Source organism: Cydia pomonella, chromosome 14 (genome assembly GCF_033807575.1).
Source record: "Cydia pomonella isolate Wapato2018A chromosome 14, ilCydPomo1, whole genome shotgun sequence".
NCBI classification, from domain to species: domain Eukaryota; kingdom Metazoa; phylum Arthropoda; class Insecta; order Lepidoptera; family Tortricidae; genus Cydia; species Cydia pomonella.
The window spans coordinates 9,174,932-9,196,718 of NC_084716.1; the positions used below are offsets into that span (position 1 = coordinate 9,174,932).

General features: G+C 39.6%; 2 protein-coding genes and 1 long non-coding RNA gene across 4 annotated transcripts; all 3 read right to left on the minus strand.

The window, feature by feature from the left end:
- Positions 1-1,002: 1,002 nt before the first annotated feature.
- Positions 1,003-6,364, minus strand: LOC133524890 (uncharacterized). The gene is made up of 4 exons (XM_061861047.1): positions 4,096-6,364; positions 3,062-3,169; positions 2,092-2,529; positions 1,003-1,933 (listed from the first exon to the last, which is right to left on the minus strand). The coding sequence occupies exons 1-4, from the start codon at positions 4,267-4,269 to the stop codon at positions 1,445-1,447; spliced, it is 1,209 nt and encodes a 402-aa protein (XP_061717031.1). The 5' UTR covers positions 4,270-6,364; the 3' UTR covers positions 1,003-1,444.
- A 4,363-nt stretch (positions 6,365-10,727) lies between these two features.
- Positions 10,728-21,267, minus strand: LOC133524912 (uncharacterized). The gene is made up of 2 exons (XR_009800485.1): positions 20,723-21,267; positions 10,728-11,177 (listed from the first exon to the last, which is right to left on the minus strand). It is a non-coding gene; the product is annotated as an uncharacterized LOC133524912 (long non-coding RNA).
- LOC133524886 (uncharacterized) lies at positions 12,347-18,888 on the minus strand. Of its 2 annotated transcripts, none has more exons than XM_061861036.1 (2): positions 16,690-16,778; positions 12,347-15,494 (listed from the first exon to the last, which is right to left on the minus strand). In XM_061861036.1, exon 2 carries the CDS (start codon positions 15,403-15,405, stop codon positions 13,318-13,320), a length of 2,088 nt encoding a protein of 695 aa, XP_061717020.1. In that variant the 5' UTR covers positions 15,406-15,494; positions 16,690-16,778; the 3' UTR covers positions 12,347-13,317. The 2 variants fall into 2 exon arrangements, with proteins under 2 accessions (XP_061717020.1, XP_061717021.1); XM_061861037.1 differs by having other exon boundaries at positions 15,283-15,494; positions 16,690-18,888.
- Positions 21,268-21,787: the final 520 nt, after the last annotated feature.

Here is a 21,787-nt window from a genome sequence, read left to right on the forward strand (position 1 = left end):
AGCACGTTGTTCCACGTTAAAGAGTAAAATTTCCTGTCAGTAAAGTGGTTTTGAAAAATTGTAAAAAATGGGTTTAAGTCAAGGAAAGGAGGAAAACAACTCGCACAATGCCATAGCGATAGCAAAAATGGAAAACTTGTCTAATCAAGTGGAGTCAAAGCTAAATTATGTGGGAATTGGACTAATCGCATTGGGAATAATTTTGTTGTTGGCAATATGTTATTTTGTGAGAATGAAATGCAAACAATGTGCTAGATCGTGGGTGCAGAAAACAATCAGAAATTTACCACCCACAGCTATTAAAGTTCATACTGTTGCCAGTCCCCCACAACAAGTGTATCAATAAGTGTTGCTATGAAGTGCTCAAAGGTGTAATTGTAATCGCTGTTAAGTTCCCAGAACTATGGACCACCACGTTCATTATAAATGAAACAACAATGTTATTATTCAAACGTGTAATGTAATAGGTATAAGTCTTATTTCACAGCTCTTGTTTACATTCGTAGCGCTAGAATACAATGTAAGCATTTTGTGCATATAAGCATGAGGTATGTGTCACACTCATAGCGAGTAAGATTGTTTTGTTAGCTTTGATATTTTTTTCTTGTTTCGTGTATTGTTGTACTTTGATTATTCTTTTCCTTTTTTTTTTTTCAAAAAGGGGGGAATGATGTAGCGGCAAGGCGTCGATGCGCGTTAGAGTCAGCAGTTTTGGTAAACAGTTTAAATGATCATTTAGTACGAGTAGTCGCTTAGCGCAGCTCGACAAGTGCGCACATTCTTAATACATACGCGATACCGCGACGCCGCCTGGTCTTGCGCCTTTTCTCTAAACGTTTGTGTTTTCTATTAATGTAACCTTCTGATACTAATTTGGAGTCTGAATAAATAGATGTATTAAAGTGAATCTTCGTTTATCTCCTCACCATAATAGGGTACCCACAACAGTACACTATAGTATTTTATGCAATAGTTGTATAAGAGGGTTCAAAAAAGGTGAGTGGCGTGTGTAACAATTTGAGGCGAAGCCGAAAATTGTTAATAAAGACGCCATGAGCCTTTTTTGACCTACTTATACAACGTTGCATACATTACTTTTTCTACAACTGCTTAGGGATTAAATAAAAGACAAAATTAAACGCAGTTTGTTTTAAGAAATTTAGTTTTATTCATTTATGAAAATGAAGATGTAAATTGTGAATTGTGTTGTTAGAAATATTTATATTGGGAGTGGTGGATGTGGTTGAGCTATTATTATTTATATGGATGTCAGAATTCTGTTCTATTATTTGGGATATAGTTAGTGGTGTGGTTGTAGGGACTGGGATACTAGTGTTGGTGGTGTTGATATAATCTGGTTCCGGAGTAAAAGTTGGGGAGCATTGATGGTCTGGTATGTATGTGGATTGTGGTTTCAGGGTTGTAGTTTCTTCTATGGAATTCATTAGTGTATTTGACACTTTTTTTTGCTTGCAATGGAGTTGTCTATATATGATTCTGCCACCGTTGTGGACTTCCATCCGCCATGCCGCTTCAAAGATGTCACATCACCACCAGCATCTACCAATAAAGTTGCACACGTCCTTCGAAAACAGTGCCCTGTGTAGAGCTCTGGATTTAGGAGACCAAGATAGGATGCAACATTTTTTCCTAACTGGCCGAAGGTGTTTAATCCTATATTTTGAGCAAAACATTTTCCGTTGGCATACCGTACAAAAAAGTTCAGATCGTTGCAGTTATCCGGACTAAGAATCATGTACTTTTTACAGATATGATAATATTTCCCTGTGACTGTAAAAGTGCGATCGATTCGGTTCTTGGTGTTCATTATATGAACCACTAGAGTTTCTTGGGCATCAATTATATTGTTATTTTTTAAATCATGTAACTCTTGCCTGCGACAAGCCCCCATTATTCCAAGAATTACAGCAACCTGTAACAAAAACTAGGAATTAGGGTATTAGAAATACTTACAATTAAATCAAGTATGTAGTAATCAATCATACATACAATATTTGCATACACAGAATACCTAAGCAGTAACATTTACCGAATACCAGTGAAATAACAAAACAGCAATAATGTATCTACCTTGTTAAAGAGATGGTTCTGATCCGGTGCTTCCTCAATGAATTTTTTTAATTCCTCCGGTGAAAATGTTTTTGCTTTTTTCGCCTTAAATCCTTCTGACTTCCGTTTTAATAAAGCCAGTAACTTGGCGTATTTAGAGATGTCGGTCTGGTGGTATATATTAAGCGTTGACTTTAGTTTTGAATATTCCACCCACAGTGAAGACGGCTTGAATTGTTCGTCGAGGTTTTTAAAGTAAGCCAGTAGCACATTCTCTGAGAATGACGTAGTCTGGTGTTCCAGTCTCCACGCCATGAACTTCTCATACGATTTATCATACTGACGCCGCGATTTTGTAGGCAACAAGTTCTCGGTAACTGATTGTGCCGCCGCCGATATTTCTTCTGGTGTCGAAAGAAAGTTGTCGTCGCCATCCATTATTATTTTCCACTCCAAAGTCTAATAAGAATGATTCCAAGATTGATAAACAAACACAGCAATACAGCATAAGAAAGAGCGGGAAGTTGGATAGTGACAAATGACAGTCGACAGAACGTAATCATAGAGTAGACACGGTATTTTTTTTTCAACTGTCATTTACTTGCAGTTTTCATTATGTTGGCAGCAATTATTTTAGTTTTGTTATTGTTTCAAACCATATGAATTCAGTTGTTTGTTAAGTTGGCACTGTTGGCAGGATTAATTTCCGTTGTAAATTTAGTGTTTTTTTAATAGGGCACCTCTGAGGGCCTACCGCGAACCACGTTCGACGTGTTGCCTCTCTGTCGCACTTGTAAATTCGTACGTAAGTGTGATAGGGAGGCAACCCGTCGAACGTGGTTCGCGGTAGGCCCTCTGTTAGCAGTTGCATTATATCACATAATAACCCTAGGGTCTTTATGAAGAATAGATTAGATAGACTTTTTTGAAATTGCATAAGACATGCTTTTATATTCGTTTGCGGGACCATATTATTGACAGATAAAAGTACCGGAGTAGAAAAAATATGTTTGCCATCCAACGCTCCAACACAGCCCGGAAAATTCCATTTTGTACGAAACCCATGCTCAATACGTTTCCAGTCTTCGTGGCTTGGAATCTGAAAAAAAAACATACCTAAATAAATAATGTAGGTTGTACTATTTTTAAATTCCTAATGAATATCTTATTTTCAGGATTCAGATAATTCATCGCAGAATTCGGAAGCACAGGATTCTCCGGCATCGACTGCAAGCACATCAGAATCTCTTAACTCGCCAGAATCGATGAACGTAATGTCACCCCCCGCCAATATACCAGAAGAACGACCACAATCGAGTTCATCTAGTGTCACATCGACACGGCGTAAACGACGATTCGTACAAGATGAACCGATTAATGTGGCACTGAACCGACTGGAAAACCTGAGTTCTGCAATAAATATGCCTACTGAACACGACGAATTCTATTATTTTGGACATAACATTGCTGCTCAATTACGAAGCCTGCCATTGTATGAAGCACTTAACGTACAAGCTGAGATCCAAAATATTGTGATTGCAGCAAGACGCCGCCAGCAGTGTCAAAACTTGTCTGAAGTATCACAAAGGAATTCATTTTACACTCCATACACACAAACATTAACCACAAACTCTGTTTTACATACAACACTACCAACAACACTGATTTCTGACACAAATGCATACAAGGAATTCATTTTATACTCTATCTCCATACACACAGACTATAACAACAAACTCTGTCTCAAATACACCACTTCAAACAGCAATTAGTACTTCGGACACACAAATGATTAATATACCCATAAATATTGACACAGTCTCACAACAGCAAGATGTGCTGAGCCAAGCGTGGAACTTATCGTAATCTTGTGTTATTTAGTATTAGTATGTTTTTTATGTAGCTATAATACATGACATGACGGTACATTTTATTGGTTCAGCTAGGCTACGGCTACAATGGTTGATTAAGTTTTCTGTTTCTTTTTTGTAATAAATGTGTAAAATTGACATTGTTTTTACTTACCCGCACATAATCCTTCAAAGCTTTGTATATAGCTTCACAAACTTTTGGTAAAAAATGCGATATAGTAGATCTTCCAACTCTGTATAGTGCTTCCAATGTATGTATAGAATCTCCAGTTGCTAAATATCTTAATGTCACTTCTAATTTCAATTTAGCCGGAATAGCATTTCGCATATATTCGCGTCTTGTTTCTGTATAGCACTTTCAACCTTGCTTAGTAAAAAGTCAAATTGATGTGGAAGCATACGCAAATGATTTTTATAACCCGCAATATCTTCTTCTCGCATTTCTCTTATCAAACGTACACTAGCTCCAAGGTCTTGTCTCCTGTTCAACCAATCACGAGCCCAAATCTTTCTGCTTTTTTTCTTCTTTCTATTTCTCAAAACGTTGGTGATGCATTGTATCGCCACCAAAAGAATTATTTTATTGAGCTCTAGGCGGAAAGCTACGTCGTCCATCGTTCGTGGCAGAGAGCACGCTACTAAATGGCATGTGTATGCGGAGTATTTGCTTTGAGCATGCTTATTCGTGAGTATGCTCAAAATTAGCATGCTTATTTGTAGCAAATGTGAACAGTGCATAAGCACGCTCAAACCAAGCATGCTCATAAGCACACTTTTAAGCATGCTATTATAGAGCATGTGTATCAGTACCTTAGTCGCTCAGTCGATCGCCGTTCAATGCGATCGCTTTGCCAAACACACACGCGCGCTTGTTTTGTATAGAATCACTCTTTGCAATTCGCTTTGCTTTTTCGCTTTGTGTTATACTTTGTTGTGTTTAGTTATTTCCTCATTTCCTATTCAGTGTTATTTGTTTCTCTTCTAAATGTAGTGTTCTTTGGTTCTTTATTTTCCAACCTAAAACTGTGCTTTTTGTAACTTCCTTCTGTAAGTGTAAATTAAATAGCTGTATAAATTGTGCCGCGCATTTTTTCATAAAGATCGCATTCGCTCCCTATTAGCTAACGCTAGCTATCGAGTTCGACTCTCGGTTATCTTTCCTTGTACCTACACTCTTCTTCTTCTTCCTCGCGTTGTCCCGGCATTTGCCACGGCTCATGGGAGCCTGGGGTCCGCTTGACAACTAATCCCAAGATTTAGCATAGGCACTAGTTTTTACGAAAGCGACTGCCATCAGACCTTCCAACCCAGAGGATAAACTAGGCCTTGTTGGGATTAGTCCGGTTTCCTCACGATGTTTTCCTTCACCGAAAAGCGACCTACATTATTATAATTAAACAATAATGTCAATTACTAATTGTACGTTTTTTTTATTTTCAAGTACCAAAATTTCTTAGTCACGCTTTAATTGCATTCAGATTGCACCGACACGTGCCAATTGGAAGTGCTCCAAATTAGATAACAAAAGGCAAACATTATGAGCCTCATTGTTAAGTTTCTAGTGCAATCGAGGTGCCTCGATGATGTCATAAATGTCATAATAGCTAGCGATAATAGTGAGCAGCATGAACGGCATCTAGCCTTAGTGTTCAAGAGGTTTACGAAGTACGGAATAACGATCAACCTGGAGACATGCTGTTTTGGACACTCCTTTGGTTGAGTTTTTGGGGCATCATGTCATTGCCGATTACCGGTTTGTTTGTAGTAGTGTGCGTGATCTGAAAGGGATAGACTTATGTATCTTTTAGTTGTTTGTCCTTGTCTATTGTAGGATCCTACATCCGATATCGGATCGGAAAATGTGAAAACGCTCTTAGGTATTAGCGTATTTTGTAAAGTTATAATATAAGGAAACGGCTGGCTATCTAAAAAAAAATCCCAACAGGCCACTTTTTTATCTATGTACTTTAATTCTTTTATCGGATTTAGGGGCACTTACGAACCTGTTAGTACAAGTGTCCCAACTTTTGGTTTCTCATATAACGATACTGAATGGAACGTTGCAAAATGTTAGTATCAGAATTTTTAGACACGTGAGTAGTTCTCGTGAATTTCAGTTGAAAACGTTAAATTTTCAAAATTCCAGACAGAAGTTGAAGGCAGATTATGAAAAAATAGCCAATAGCTGTGAGGTGAAATTCAATATCTTAATTGCTTAACTTTTGAATGTTTTTAGAAAAATATGAAAACACAAATTACGAATGTCTTGGCTATACATCAGTGGCGGCGCGTCACAAATATTCGTAGGGAACCCGGAGCAAATTTTGCTTTCCTTTTCGCCATGAACCGATTGTGACAGTAATCAACGGACTGAAATTAGAAAAGCCGGTGGGAATCGAGTTCTTTGAACGATCCGCCACTGCTATACATACACAATTTTATTTACATATCAATCCGAAATTATTAAAAAAATTGATGCCTTACAGGCCGACGTGAATGATGTTAAAGTGGGTCTAGCATCCTTACAGCAACAGTAAAATATAAACACCATAAAAATTATGACCATGTTAGACAACGAATAAGCATTACCAAATGGCACCCGAAATGAGAGAGCTGGCGGGAAGTGCACCCGACGATGATGATATTCTAAAAAAGTATGCCCTTCCATTGGATCTCATAATTTTAAAGGACTTAGATATAGATTTCAGTCAAGACAAATACTTTACAAGCATTGTACGTATTTTAGTATAATCACTACCTACACTTTGTATCTACGCGGATTGCAAAATCTAGAAATTATTTCTTTCCAAGTGTTTTTTCCAGCAGTTAATACACATTATGGGTAATCATTTTTCTCAAACTTGCAATGAAATGTTGTCGTTACTTATGTCCAAATTAGGTCCGGTAGAACTGTTATGCCTCAATGCTATGCCTCAAAACATTTAATTATAAAAAAGAGATATGTCCAGTTGCAACTGTTTAAGCAGTTTTAAGGACCGAGTCTCTATGAAAAGATGAAAATGGATTGATACTTACCAATAAAAAACCTCATAGGCGTGCAACCACGATAAAGATAAAGATAGTGTATTATTCAAGTAGGCATATTACAATACGCTTATGAACGTCAAATAAAGCTACACCGGCTCTAACCCTACACCTCTGACCCGAGAAGATTTAAATCCCCCCTCAATTGGAGGACGGTATCCCAATATGGACCAGCAAGGGAACGTCGAGCGATATAACGTGAAGCATCTAATTCAACTTTAACAGCGAGACAAATAAAAACTAATGTTAGAACTAAAGCCTCAATAACATGCTGAGACACAACACCAAGGTAAAACACTAACAGTACTGGTCTAACCTAGGCACGTGCAGGCACGCGAAGGAGGCCCGGCCCTCCCGACAATCGACCCCGGTTTGTCGAGGAGGCTGAGACAGCTGAAGAGGCCACAGCTCCGGCTTTTGACTGAGGCCATAACCGGCCACGCCCCACTAAACAAACACCTACTAACCCTACGTTTTACAGATAGCCCCCTCTGCAGAGCGTGCATGGAGGCAGAGGAGACAGCCGCCCACGTCATTCTTGAATGCCCAGGGTTGGCAGAATACCGGGCACAATACCTCGGTTCGCCGGGGTCTCTCCCAGAAGTCGTCGGCAACATCAAGGGTCTGCTAGGCTTCTTGGTAGAGTTGGATTGGCAAGAGTAGTGCCGACAACCCACCATCACGCAAAATAGGCGCGAATTACGACGTCGAGTTGCGGAAACCAAGCCCGCGAATACCAATACCAATATACCAAGCCTCAATAAGAACAGTACAGAAAATTATACAACAATGTCCATATATAAAACGCCTTAAAATTAAACGGAAACCGGCTTTAAAGAAATTTCATTTAAGTGAACGCCTTAGATTTGCACGATTTGCATTGGAAAACTGAGTGGTTTAAAGTCATTTTTAGCGATTAAAAAAAGTTTAACATTGATGGGCCCGATGACTTTTCTCATTATTTTCACGATTTGAGAAAAAGTGAATTGATTTTATCCCGACGACGTAGAGATTTTGGTTCGGCAATGGTATGGGGAGCAGTCTCATACAAAGGTGCTATAGATTTAGTTTTTTTTAAAGGTAGACAGAACTCTCAAAAATATCCAAAACTGGCTCACCACTAATGGTATTGCATTCGACCCCGCTGCCAACAAAGGGCAACTTTATGACTTTAGGCAATAAGAATAAATCTCTTGTGTGCTACGATTGCTACGAATCAGAAGAGATTTTAAAGGCTGGAGCTACCGCCATATCACTGTGACCTCAACGCAATAGAGTTGGCATGGAGTATAGCAAAACGGACCCTTGCAAAATGAAATTTGGGAATACCGGCAGCTGACATGCAGAATTTAATAACCGAATGATTTGTCAGTGTCACTGCAGACCAGTGGAAGCGGTTCACTGACCACGTCATTAAAGTCGAGGATGAATACAGAACAAAACATAGAATTGCAGTAGATCACATAAACAAACTTGTAATTACACGTAGATGATGAAGATCGTAGATACCGTAAGCATTGATATTTTGTCTCCAATGTCTCCATGTATATTAACTTATTGTAGCCATCCATTACTTTATAGTTGTGTGTTAAAACTGTGCTTTATCAACGACTTATCAACAGACATAGGAATCCGTGGGGCAAAATTGTTTGACAAGTAGGGAGTTCCTGTATCGATAAACTCAACTATCGATGCTAGTTCTATATACTAGTGATCACTCAAGGCTATGCTTGTAAAAATATGTATTTACCTATTAACAGTAAAAAAATAATAACTTAATGTACCTACTCTTCTTCGTTTTTAAGACAAGACAAGACAATTTTATAATTTTACTCCCTTAATTTGAGACGCTTAATACCCGAAAATATGGAACAAATTGTGGTCGTTTACTTTAACAATAGTAAATGGGACATGTACGAAGAAAAATTATAAAATTGTCTTGGGATGAGTAAAATTATAAAATATAAAAGAAGAGTGCATTGAGTTATTATTTAATTACTATTTTTACTCTTAATAAAACCGTATTTTTACAAGCAAACCCTTGAGTGATCACTTGTATATAGAACTAGCATCGATAGTCGAGTTTATCGATACAGGAACTCCCTACTTGTCAAACAATTTTGCCCCATGAATTCCTATGTCTGCTTATCAATATACTCAATGAAGATAATATTTCGTTGTTTTTCTTTAGCTGCACACCAATAGGGTTCACCCACTGCCAAGCCCTATACAGGCTTTTCTTTTAACAGGCTATGGGCCTAGCCTGCGATTGAATATATGAAATATTGGTGTGCGCTAAAAGTTTAAACAATCAAAATATGAGTGACGACGAGCAAAACGGTGGGAACAAAGAGAATCGTCGTGATGTGCCCAGCCCCGGCCCCGACCAGCGCCCGAGTCGGCACAAGCACGAGCTGAGCTAGCTCCAACGTCATCAAACACGCCGACACAAAGCGTTAATTTATCGATAGATAAATTGAATGGCACATCGGACTACAATAACTGGAAATTTACGATGAAAATGGTGTTAACCCTTGAAGCCCTGTGGACCTGTGTTGAAGGCAACGACGAACACAGTTCCCGTGATCGACGCGCTTTAGCTAGAATCTGTTTAGCAGTGAAATCGACGTGCTATCAGTATGTTCGCGATGCTCGAACCGCAAATCTTTGCTGAGCTTTTGAAGACCGCGCATACAGACGTGTTTTACTTCTACGCAAATTGCACAAAACTTCGTTTACGACCATGGGCGAGTACATCGAGGAAATCATTATGACTCAGTGAAAAGTGCAAATAGTGTTAATAGTGGTAAATAATGGTCCCCGTAAGTTATTAGACAAACTGTAAGTAAAATTCATGACTCATAGCACTGTGTAGCACAAGTATGTTAGTATTTTAGCAAGTTAATGGCCAATGTAATTGAGCAATTAGATAAACAAATATCGGAAGTTAGGGTTTATTTAATAAAGTTAGGACCTAGTAGACGTAAAGGTCAAATATTAAATAGAAAACAAGCAGAAGCCGAAGAATAGTATACACAATTTGTCAGTTTTAAGGAAAAATTAAGCCAGCAAGTAGAATTAGGTACTTTTGATGTAAGCGTAGAATTAATTAACCAATTAAGCGTAAATTTCCTTAAAATATATAAAGAGATAAAAGAGTTGTGTACGGAACAACCTATAGAAGAAGAAATCATGGCAACTTTTAATTTAAAAACAGCGTTAAGCTTATTACCAGTTATGGATGGAGATGAATAGACAACATAGAATATTACGAATCAACTCTCTCGTCAGCTGACTGTAAAAAGAGCTTGATTAATTTTGTACTAAAAGTAGGCTCTCGCAACTGGCTAAACTAAAATTAGAGGACAAATATTCAAATGTCGAGGGTTTAATAAGTAATATGAGGTGTAAATTACTACCGCAAAAGGCTGCAACAACAATACAAACAAAATTACAGCACATGCGACAAGATAATTTAACCATTTCTGATTATGGACAGGAATTGACGCAATTATTCGTAGACTTAACGATTACGCAGGCCAATGGCAATAGTAAAAATTATGATGTTTTGAAACCGCTCAATGAAAATATAACCATAAAAAGATTCGCTGATGGGCTGCGGAATCGTCGCATAAGCACCATTATAGCTGCCAGAGACTTCACATCATTAAAAGACGCGGTACAAGCCGCCCTGGATGAAGAAGTTGCTACAACCTCAGGAACAGGCGTTTTCGGTACGTATCACAGGTCACATTACAATACTGCATACAACCATGCAAGAGGAGGTAGTCAAGTAAGAAGAAGTCACAGGGGAAATTATCCAAGAACATGGTCGAACAAGAACTACCGTGGCAACACTAGCAGGTACGGTAATTACAGTCACCAATCACATAATGCATATCGTCCTCAGCGAGGTGCGAGCAGAGGTTTGCGAGGTAACACTGGTTACAAACAACGGAGAGGTACAGGTCGTAATGGTTACGGCAACCATTCGCGTGGAGAATGTAACCGAAAAGGTCTAAACATAATAAGACAAGAGGCGGAAACTTTGAATAATCATCAATTTAATAACGAAAATCAGTTTTTTCGTGATTAACCATCACATATTTTCCGGTGGTCGTTCCATAACAGCGCAATTGATAACAAATGGGAAATTATGTTCATGTCTACTTGATTCAGGCGCGTCGTTGTCTGCAGTTAAATATAGTTATGTAAAACAACGGAATATACAAATAATATATGATAGAACAAGTATAACAGGCGTTGGAGGAGTCGTTCACTCCATTGGTTACGTACAGCTAAATTTTCAAATAGGATGTGAATTAATACAACATAAAATCCATGTTTTTAAATCATTACCATGCATTACAACTGGAATTATAGGAGATGATTTCTTTAGAAAATATAAAGCAAATTTAGATTATGAAACCAACATTTTTTCACTTTTTATAAATGGAAATCGGTTAAAAGTACAATTCGAAAATAAAGGAAATAACCAGACTAGTTATATCTTATCACCCCGATCAGAGTCAATTCATTATGTAGGTAAGTACATTCATTCATGACAGAAGATAGTGTAGTTTGTGCAACAGAAATAAGCGAAGGAGTGTTCATAGCAAGTGCTATTGTAACACCTATCGATGGCAAGATACCAGTACAAATATTAAACACTACAGAGAAAGAAATTGAATTAAACGAAATAAATCCAGATGTATGTAAATTAAACGATTATTATAGTTGTGACTTTGGACGTAAAAATGTAGATTCAAATAGGGTAGCAACATTATTTTCGCAATTACAATTAAAAACATATAAATATAGAAGAACAAACAGAAATAGAAAAACTATGTGCCAAATACGCTGATATTTTTAAATTACCAGGAGACAAGTTGACCATTACAAACCTTTATAAACAAACCATTCAGTTAAAACCAAAGGTTGACCCATGGTTTGTGAAAAATTACAGATTATATTTAAGTTGATTAAGTAGGTCAAAATATCAGCTAATCGATTGAAGGTGACTGCTTCAAAATTTAGTTGCAAGATTCCACCCGAAAGAACAATACATTGTTAACGCTCCATCCATGTGTGCGTGCGCGCACACATACACGCTCCATCTACGCGGTACCGCGCGCGGCAGCCGTCATTCTCCGATTCGTTACGACGCCGACACCACGTACCATTCGGTCGCGCGTCCATACATATTCTCATTTGAAAATCTTGTAATTTAATCGCTCCGTACATTAAACATTGTTAAAATACAAATCGTTATCAACTACTGTCCGACCATGTGGCCGGCACAATTTGGATAATTGGATAAGCTGGTTCACTGGTGGATAACTCTTCAATAAAACGTTGGATTTAACACAATAGTCTTTTATTTCGACTTTCACATTTTTGAAGCACAATATTTGTGCACTAAAACTAATTTTATTATTTTTAACACAGAGTTATGGACTTACGCGTGCAGCCATTTTTGATAGAGAGAGCGAGAGCGATGATACAATTGACACTATCTATGGGCGTGTGGCGCCGTTTGAGATACCAAAAAAAACTATGTTGACAATAAATCGCAATTACTTATAACGCTTAAACATTCCGCCCGCCAAGAACAGTATGTTCTTCCTACCGCCCGCCATGACATCATACAGCAGTACATACATAACAAGGTTTAGGAACTGCACATTACTAACGTACTAAACTAACATGAAAACGAGTTAACATGACATCAATAGATAACTTTGCACTCCATCTAAATTTTTTAAACATAAACAATACAATACACTGTTCACCAGTCTATAAGGCAGAGATCATGAACAACTTTGGTTACAATCTATAGAGATAGAGAAAACAGGCTGACTAAGACAAGTAACATTGTATGCTAACTTTAGCACGTTAACTAACATTTACTAACATACCCGTAAAAGTGAGTATCCAGAAATCACCTGAAGGTTAAAAACCCTTTAATTACTACATACCACATAAATGTAATTTAGAAAAAATAAAACTTATAAGTATACCTATTACAATATTTATACAATTAGTACTCTTTCCTATCAGTCATTTTGAATAAGTACACTTGTATAGTTTTACATACTAGTAGAATTTAGAAGTATTAATAGAGACTTCAGTAACAACCTTGTAGGAACTTCATTACGAGTAAGAACCTAAAGTTATACAGTAACAGTATCAACCATATGAATTTTACAGTACCATTTGGGTACCTACAACTAAATTTAACACATATTAATAACATACTCTTAGTCTTGCTCTGACTGGTAGCAAAATAAGAATACAGGAAACTATAACTTTAACTACATGACAAATAATACTAGTTGGCAACAGGCAACACTATTAATTTGGAAACAGGTCTCATAAGTTTGGAATGTTTACATTTTAAGGTAACGACTCTAGTGACATTGTCTGGACCAGGGTGCTTTTCTTGTACTAACCCATATAACCACATCGAGGGCGGGAGATCATCCTCCTTGACTAACACTACGTCACCTACCTGTGGCTCTGGGGTCACCTTAGTCCATTTGTACCTCTGATAGAGCGTTGTTAGGTACTCCTGAGACCACTTTCGCCAGAACTGCTGCATAATCTTCTGGGTGAGCTGCCATCTATGTAAAGGGCTGATTTGAGAATCTTCATAGTTGCGATCTGGCGCGGTTACCAGAGCTTCGCCAACTAGAAAGTGTCCCGGGGTGAGTGGACTCGTGTCCACTTCATTTGATGGCAGCTGGTACATGGGCCTACTGTTTAGACAAGCCTCAGCCTGTGCTAAAACCGTTGATAACTCCTCAAACGTGAGAGTGGTGCCATCTAGGACCCGTTTCAAATGATATTTAGTAGAGGCGACACCCGCCTCCCAGAGTCCACCGAAATTGGGAGCCCGGGGTGGAATAAAATGCCATTCAGTACCTTCATTAGCTAAGGCCTCAGCAACCTCTTTCATGACAGAAGCCTCGCCCTGCTGGAAGAGGATGCGCAGTTCCTTGGATGCACCGACAAAGTTGGACCCATTGTCGCTCCAAATCTCCTTACAGGGTCCTCGACGTGCCACGAACCGTCTATAAGCAGCTAGAAACCCTTCAGTGGTAAGTGAACTTACTGCCTCCAGGTGGATACAACGGGTTACCATACATACAAACAGTGCTATATAGCCCTTATAGCTCTTGCATCCTCTACCTTTGGATATTCTGATATTTATAGGGCCTGCATAGTCGCACCCGGTGCGGTGGAACGGTCGAGCAACAGTCACCCTGCTACTGGGTAAATCAGCCATGAAGGGTTGAGTTTTGGTGACTTTGTACTTTATACATCTCACACATTTACTTAAAATATGTCTAATCAAGCTTTTGGCATTAATAATTAGAAACTTGGATCTTACATAATTTAGGGTGAGTTGGGGGCCTCCGTGGAGAGTCCTTGAGTGAGCGTCACTCACAATCAGCTTTGACAAGTGATGGTCATGAGGCATTATGATAGGATGCTTTACATTATAAGAATGATCGCTATGCTCAATCCTACCTCGCGTTCTCATAATGCCATCCTCGTCCAAGAAGGGACACAATGATAAGATAATGCTTCTCCGGGGAATTGGATTAGAGTTATTCAGGTTAGTTAACTCCCGGGGAAAGGCTGACAATTGACTTGCTTTAATACCTACCTTCAAGGCATTATCAAGCTCTCTTGCGGTCAGATAGGATGGAAACGATTCTCCTTTCAGTTTTTTACAAAATCTGAGACAGTAAGCTACTACTCTTACTGTCTTTGTTAAAGATGAGTATTTAGTCCAAGCACTCAACTCTTCGGATGGCTGAGCAGGGGATAAAACTGTACATACCTGGACTTTCATGGGCTTTGCTTCTAGCTCAGTGGATACGGGCTCGGATGTTGGATGCTGGTAGTTAGGGTCATGTAGCCAAGCTGGGCCATGGACCCACAACTCGAATTGGATGAAATCAGATGGTGACATTCCTCGACTTGCACAGTCTGCCGGGTTGCTGGTGGATTCTACATGCGCCCACTGATCATGGTTTAGTATGGATAGGATCTCGGTGACGCGATTGGCAACAAACGTTGTCCAACGGTTCGGCTCACCTTGAAGCCATGCGAGGACTATGGTTGAGTCTGTCCAAGCCCTGCAATGACTGACTGGCATGGATAAGACAGTGGATACTTCTGCCAGCAGTTTGGATAAGAGTACTGCTCCGGAAAGTTCAAGTCGGGGTGTGGAAATTTGGCGGATTGGACAGACCTTTGTTCTGGCTGCGACTAAATGGACAGTAACATTACCTTCATGATCCACTACCCTCAGGTATACGACTGCTGCGTAAGCGTCGTTGGAGGCGTCGCAGTACCCATGCAGCTGGATATCACTCGCGTCTTGCCTGACGCCAACCCATCGTGGCATGATGAAGTCGTTGAGAACCGGGAGCTGCTCACGGAACTCATTCCACTCTGTCAGCAAGTTGGAAGTCACTTCCTCGTCCCACGAGTGACCTGAAACCCACAGTTTTTGCATGTATATCTTGGCTCGGATAATGACTGGGGAAATCCATCCCAGTGGATCAAAGAGACGTGATATGTCAGACAAGATGTTCCGCTTGGTGACGGGGGTTGGCTGTGGAGGTAAGTTAACCTTATAGTGAAATGAGTCAGTCTGATGATTCCAAGACAAGCCTAGGATTTTGATCATGTCATCCAGTTTTATGTCTTTGTCAGAGCTGGTAACCGGGTGTGGATAAATTGTTTCCATTAATCTTTGACTATTGCTTGCCCATTTTTGTAATTCAAACCCAGCTTTACTTAGCAAACTAACTATTTCCGAATAGATTTGGATGGCTTGATCATCTGTCTCACACCCACTCATGAAATCATCCATATAGAAATCTGTCAGCACCCTTTCTGCAGCCAATGGATAATCTTTACCATCATCTTTAGCCACTTGCTGTAAACTTTTGACTGCAAGATAAGGAGCTGACGAGACCCCGAAAGTTACACGTAACATCCTGTAATCCTTTACAATGTCATCAGAACTCTCACGCCACAGCAAGCGTTGGAAATCAGTGTGTTTGTCCACGACTTTAACCTGCCTGTACATTTTTATAATATCTGCTATAAAGCAAATTGGATGAATACGCCATTTCATGATGATATGACGCAGTTCTGGTTGTAGTCGTGGACCAACCAAGAGATCATCATTCAAGGACCTGCCATTAACACCTTTAGAAGAGCAGTCAAAAACCATGCGAAACTTGGTTGTGGATTTGTCGCTGCGAATCACGGCATGGTAAGGCATGTACACACAGCCAGGTCTCGCAGCGTCCCGCTGGTCTTGGATAAGTTCCATGTGATTTAGTGATAAATATTCATTTATCACTTTGGTATATTCCTGCTTTAGGAGTGGATTGCTATCCATCTTTTTCTCCAATGAGAGAAATCTCCTTAAAGCCACTTTCCGTGATTCGCCATACTGACATGATGGATCTTCATCACGAAATGGGAGACTAACAACATAGCGACCTGTACAGTCTCTAGTTGTAGTGGATGCATAATGCTCCTCACACACTTGGTCCTCCTTAGACAACAAGTTGCGAGGCTGATCAGTTTCTATTTCCCAGAATTTACGGAGAGTGTCATTAATGGAGTTATCCAGAATATGAGCAGTTATAAAGCTATTAGAATGGTTACTCACTTGTGTTCTTCCTGACAGGATCCAGCCCAAAGCGGTGTTCTGTGCTGTCAGCGTGGACGTCGGATTACGTACAATACCCTCTGTCAGGGTCAGTCCATACACCTCAGCACCCAGCAACATGTCCACATGGCCTGGAGTGTCATATCCTGGATCTGCCATCTTTAATTTCTTCAACTCCTGCCAATCATGAATCTCAACTTTCTGTGAAGGAATGGGATTAGTTACCTGACTTACCACATATGCTTGAACAACGCAACTAAAAGAGCTACAAATGGATTGTATTTTGAATTGAACTTTGTGTTTAATTGGGACTGACAAGGGGATTTTTTCTCCGCCCAGCCCTGAGGGATCAACACTAACATTAACAGGTATCTTGTGTAACTGAAGCAATTGTACAGCACGCTCAGTCACGAATGATAATTGTGCACCCTGGTCAAGAAATGCCCTAAGTATATGACAGTTTCCTTTATTTTCTACCTTAACTAATGCCGTTGTTAATATTATCTCACTATTCGATGAACCTGAACTTTCGGCAGCGTGAGCCACAATGTTACCAGGCCCAGGTTCCTTCTGTTCCGACTTCTCATGGGTACTTGGCTGTTGGTTGTGGATCTTCACCCCTTCAACGGCTCGGCTTGGTTGCGCTGAAGGTGGTTGCTCGCTGTCCAGATGCAATAGGGAGTGGTGACGGCGGCCGCAGCGCCTACATGTTGTGTCTCGCTTGCAGTGTGTTGCAGAATGCTTTGCTCCAAAGCAATTGAAGCACAACGCCTTACTTTTGACAAAGTCCCTCCGTTGTTGTACAGAGTCCTGGCTAAACCGCTTACATTGGTACAACAAGTGAGCCTCTGCACAAAATGGGCAGGATACTGATGATGCTGATGAGGTAATGCTGAACACTTTAGGTCGCTCTGTTTCTTTTAATCTTGTTTCTTTCTTAGTACTTGGCTCTAAGAACTCCAATGCTCTGAATCTGGATTCTAGGAATGTTGAAAATTCACTAAACGTTGGTATTTTATCTGAGTAATCACTTATCTTGTGTTCCCATTCTTTCCGGGATTCCTGGTCAAGCTTCTGTATGATCAGGTGGATGATGATAAGATCCCATGTTGAAACATCAATATTCATGTTGGTCAGAGCACTTAAACATTCATTTGTTGTGTCTAATATTTGTTTGACACCATAAGAAGATGCTGCGGTTAAAGTCTTTTGGCTTATTAAGCGGTTAAGTATGCACGATGAGATGTAGCGAGTGTTGCTGTAACGTTTCTTCAATAATGTCCAACATTGTTCATAATTTGCATCCGTTATAGGTGTGTGTCGTATTAACTGCTCTGCTTCACCCGTCAGATGACCCTTTAAGTAGTGGAGCTTTTGTACAGGTGCTAAAGTCTGGTTGTTATTGATCACAGATTCGAATAGGTCGTGAAAAGTAGGCCACTCCGCATACTTGCCAGAAAATACGGGGATTATAATTCTAGGTAGCTTCACTGCACTTGATGGATTTGATTCACTCTGTAGATTATTATGTGTGTGAGTTGAGGATGTTGACATTGTTGATTTGATTTTTTCCAAGGCCTCTTTTAACTGACACTTATAATCAATATATTTTTCTTCGACTCTGTCATAGGTTTCATTTGTGAAGTACGTATTGCTTGGATCCTTAGATTCTAACAAAATCGTTTGATGGTTGCTCTCGAAAGATTTCCAATTTCCTTCGAGAAGATCTAACCTTGCTTGTAAGTACGTGTTGGTCATACGCGATTTCGGTGATTTTTTGAGGTTAGAAGCGGCCTTGTCAATTTTCTCTTCTATATTTTGCTGTAATTTTATGTATTCCATGGTGATAATCTTGTAATTGCGTTCTTATTCGGTTCGATTGGACCAATGTCCGACCATGTGGCCGGCACAATTTGGATAATTGGATAAGCTGGTTCACTGGTGGATAACTCTTCAATAAAACGTTGGATTTAACACAATAGTCTTTTATTTCGACTTTCACATTTTTGAAGCACAATATTTGTGCACTAAAACTAATTTTATTATTTTTAACACAGAGTTATGGACTTACGCGTGCAGCCATTTTTGATAGAGAGAGCGAGAGCGATGATACAATTGACACTATCTATGGGCGTGTGGCGCCGTTTGAGATACCAAAAAAAACTATGTTGACAATAAATCGCAATTACTTATAACGCTTAAACAACTACATCATTTCTCAAAAACCTGCGCCAAGCCACTTCGAGCCGGATGAGGCTTTGAAATCCACTATCTAAAGGAGGACAAAGGTCGCGGTCGAACAAAGGAGTCGACATTTTGAATTTGGACACGTGGAGATTCGACCAAATTAAAAATTCGACCAATCTATACCAGTCTACAATACTTCAACGAGAATATACCAGGAAAAGGGTTTGCAGTGGCATTTGTGTAAGTTCGTTGCAATTATTTCGATTTAATTTCGCTAAACTGTGCCTTTCATACAAAGTGCTCTTTTCTATCGAAACCACTATCTAAAGGCAAATTTCAATATTCCGTCGATTGCCCATAATTTTATGTAAATATTTCCTTCTTTTGGAATCGAAAATTCATATCGATCTTTTTCATTGTCAAATCATAATCAAAGTAGCTGTGTGAAACACACCTTAATTAAATGTCAGAGAGTGCAAAAACGCCTTTATAGCATAATCGCCTCCTGCGTGTGGCAAATCTCTGTGTCCTATCTGCTCTCGCAGCACTCACAACTACAATAGTTATTTGTTTTACAAGTTGTTTAATCGCTCGTGCTAATATTGATACCTGAGCAAGCAAAAGATTCCAAAATTGAACCACGAGCGTGGCGAGTGGTTCGAGAAGTGGAATTATGAGCGAGGGTTTCAATGCACGAGGATTGAACAAACTTTGCCTCCGAGTAAAACACAAAATTTTTCACTACACCAATACGAGGAAACTACTAACTATGAAATTCCAAAAAAATCAAATGAACGTAATAAAAAAATAATCATTCAAAATCATCATTTAAAAGTCAATTCTACCAGCTAACATAAGGAAACAACTCAAAATTTGCATCTGCCCCGTCCTTCTTCCTCGCGTTTTCCCGGCATATTGCCACGGCTCATGGGAGCCTGGGGTCCGCTTGACAACTAATTCCAAGATTTGGCGTAGGCACTAGTTTTTACGAAAGCGACTGCCATCTGACCTTCCAACCCAGAGGGTAAATTAGACCTGGTTGGGATTAGTCCGGTTTCCTCACGATGTTTTCCTTCACCGAAAAGCGACTGGTAAATATAAAATGATATTTCTACATAAGTTCCGAAAAACCCATTGATACGAGCCGGGATTTGAACCCGCGACCTCCGAATTGCAAGTCGCACGCTCTAGCCTAGGGCTTCCAATCTCGGTATACCGAGATCTCGAAATACCGAGATCCCGCACGATTTTTCACTCCCGCTTACTGCGGGATTAGACATGCGGGATCCGCGGGATTTGCGGGATTGAAAAGTATAACGAGGACACATGCTTTTGCGAGCGCTGTCGCTCGGACACTGACGAGCGAGACGACGGCGGCCGGCGGCGCGGCGCGCGCAACGCACACGGACTACGCATGCGTGAAAACTAACAGCTAAGATGCGTTGCGCGTGGTCGCCCGCCTGGTTAATCGTTCGATTGTTTTTGTTAAGAGAACTTATCTTAATTGATTTCTTATTTAATGTTAGTTTGTTAAATTGAATTGAAGTAAATAAACTTTAATACAACTAAATAACGCTTTGAACATGTCTAATTCAAATACAGTAGGGTATAAACAATTTCCTTCTTCTAACAAAATCTGGAAGTATTTTCATAAGTCGGAGGACAATCTAACTGCAAAGTGTTTGTTATGCAAAGCAATTCTGAAGACTACTGACTATGACTATTGGAAGAAAATAGTAACTCAATGCTGGCCAGAGAGTTAGCTGATTCTTTAAGACGACGTATAGAAGAAAGACGAACAAATATGACTGCAGTTTTAATTTACTTACAAAATCCAATTGCCTACCATGCTTCGGAAGCCAATGCAACGTTTGGTTTGCCAGCAAAAAGTGTCATTCGGAGGGAAATAAAGGGCTTAATCCAGAATTTGAAATTAAATGCGTTATCTCTCGTCGAAGACGATGACGATGATGCGCCTCTTTCTGTTTTGTCTGAAAAAAATGTCCAATATCAAGCTGCTGATGCATCCAACACGCAAAATAACACGGCTACTCAAGCTCTGACAATTCAAGAGGAACTAGAGCAGACTTTAAATTCTGCCATGACAAGTTTTTGTCCATCGCCAGCTCAAATACCTCTAATCGAAAACATCATAAAGAAAGAGATGACTCTTTATGAATCAGGAGGCTCGATGGGTAAATATTTAACGTTAGCTCACAACGCTCTTAAGTCAATAGTGCCTACAAGCGTAGAAGCAGAGCGAGCGTTCTCTGCTGCCGGTTATCTTGCCAACAAGATACGAAGCAGTTTGGGTGACGAAACGTTAGGGATGTTGTGTTTTCTGCGAAAACATTTCCAAAACGCAAAGTGATTGCAGTACTTTTAACATTTTTGTACTTTTTTTAATAAATGCTATTTCATGCTATGCTTTGTTTCACTAGGTCACCTACCATGCTTTGTTTCACTTTTAACCTTTTTTTATCAACAAACGCGGGATCCCTTTATACCGGGATCCCGCACCAGAAAAAAATCTTGGTCCCGCCGATACCGAGATCCCGCAAGGGCATGCGGGATTGGAAGCCCTACTCTAGCCGCTAGGCCATCAGCGCTTCTACTTACTACTACTTACTTAGCGCTTTTATTACTTCGCCCCACATGTGAATAAAATACAACTTTCTCATTCGTATTTGAAAAATTTAATCATTTAGTTAAAAGTACAATTCCAGTCTCTACAACCCACATTCCCATCACAACTAAAAGATGATGCTAGGGGTAATTGCATACCTTTAAAGAACATATCAATAATAAATTATTCTCCTAAAAATATAACAATTTCTTGCATTAAAGCACTGGTAGCAGTTGAATGTTCGAAGAACCAGAAATATCTATTTATGACACACCCAATCATGAA

What these genes read in the sequence shown, in the direction of transcription:
- LOC133524890 (XM_061861047.1), bottom strand. Translation starts at nt 4,269, where the DNA reads ATGCGAAATGCTATTCCGGCTAAATTGAAATTAGAAGTGACATTAAGA. An exon ending in AACATATTTTTTCTACTCCG is followed by an intron (nt 2,530 to 3,061) that starts GTACTTTTATCT and finishes CATTCTTATTAG; the next exon opens with ACTTTGGAGTGGAAAATAAT. An exon ending in AGAACCATCTCTTTAACAAG is followed by an intron (nt 1,934 to 2,091) that starts GTAGATACATTA and finishes TTTTTGTTACAG; the next exon opens with GTTGCTGTAATTCTTGGAAT.
- LOC133524886 (XM_061861036.1), bottom strand. Translation starts at nt 15,405, where the DNA reads ATGCCACGATGGGTTGGCGTCAGGCAAGACGCGAGTGATATCCAGCTG.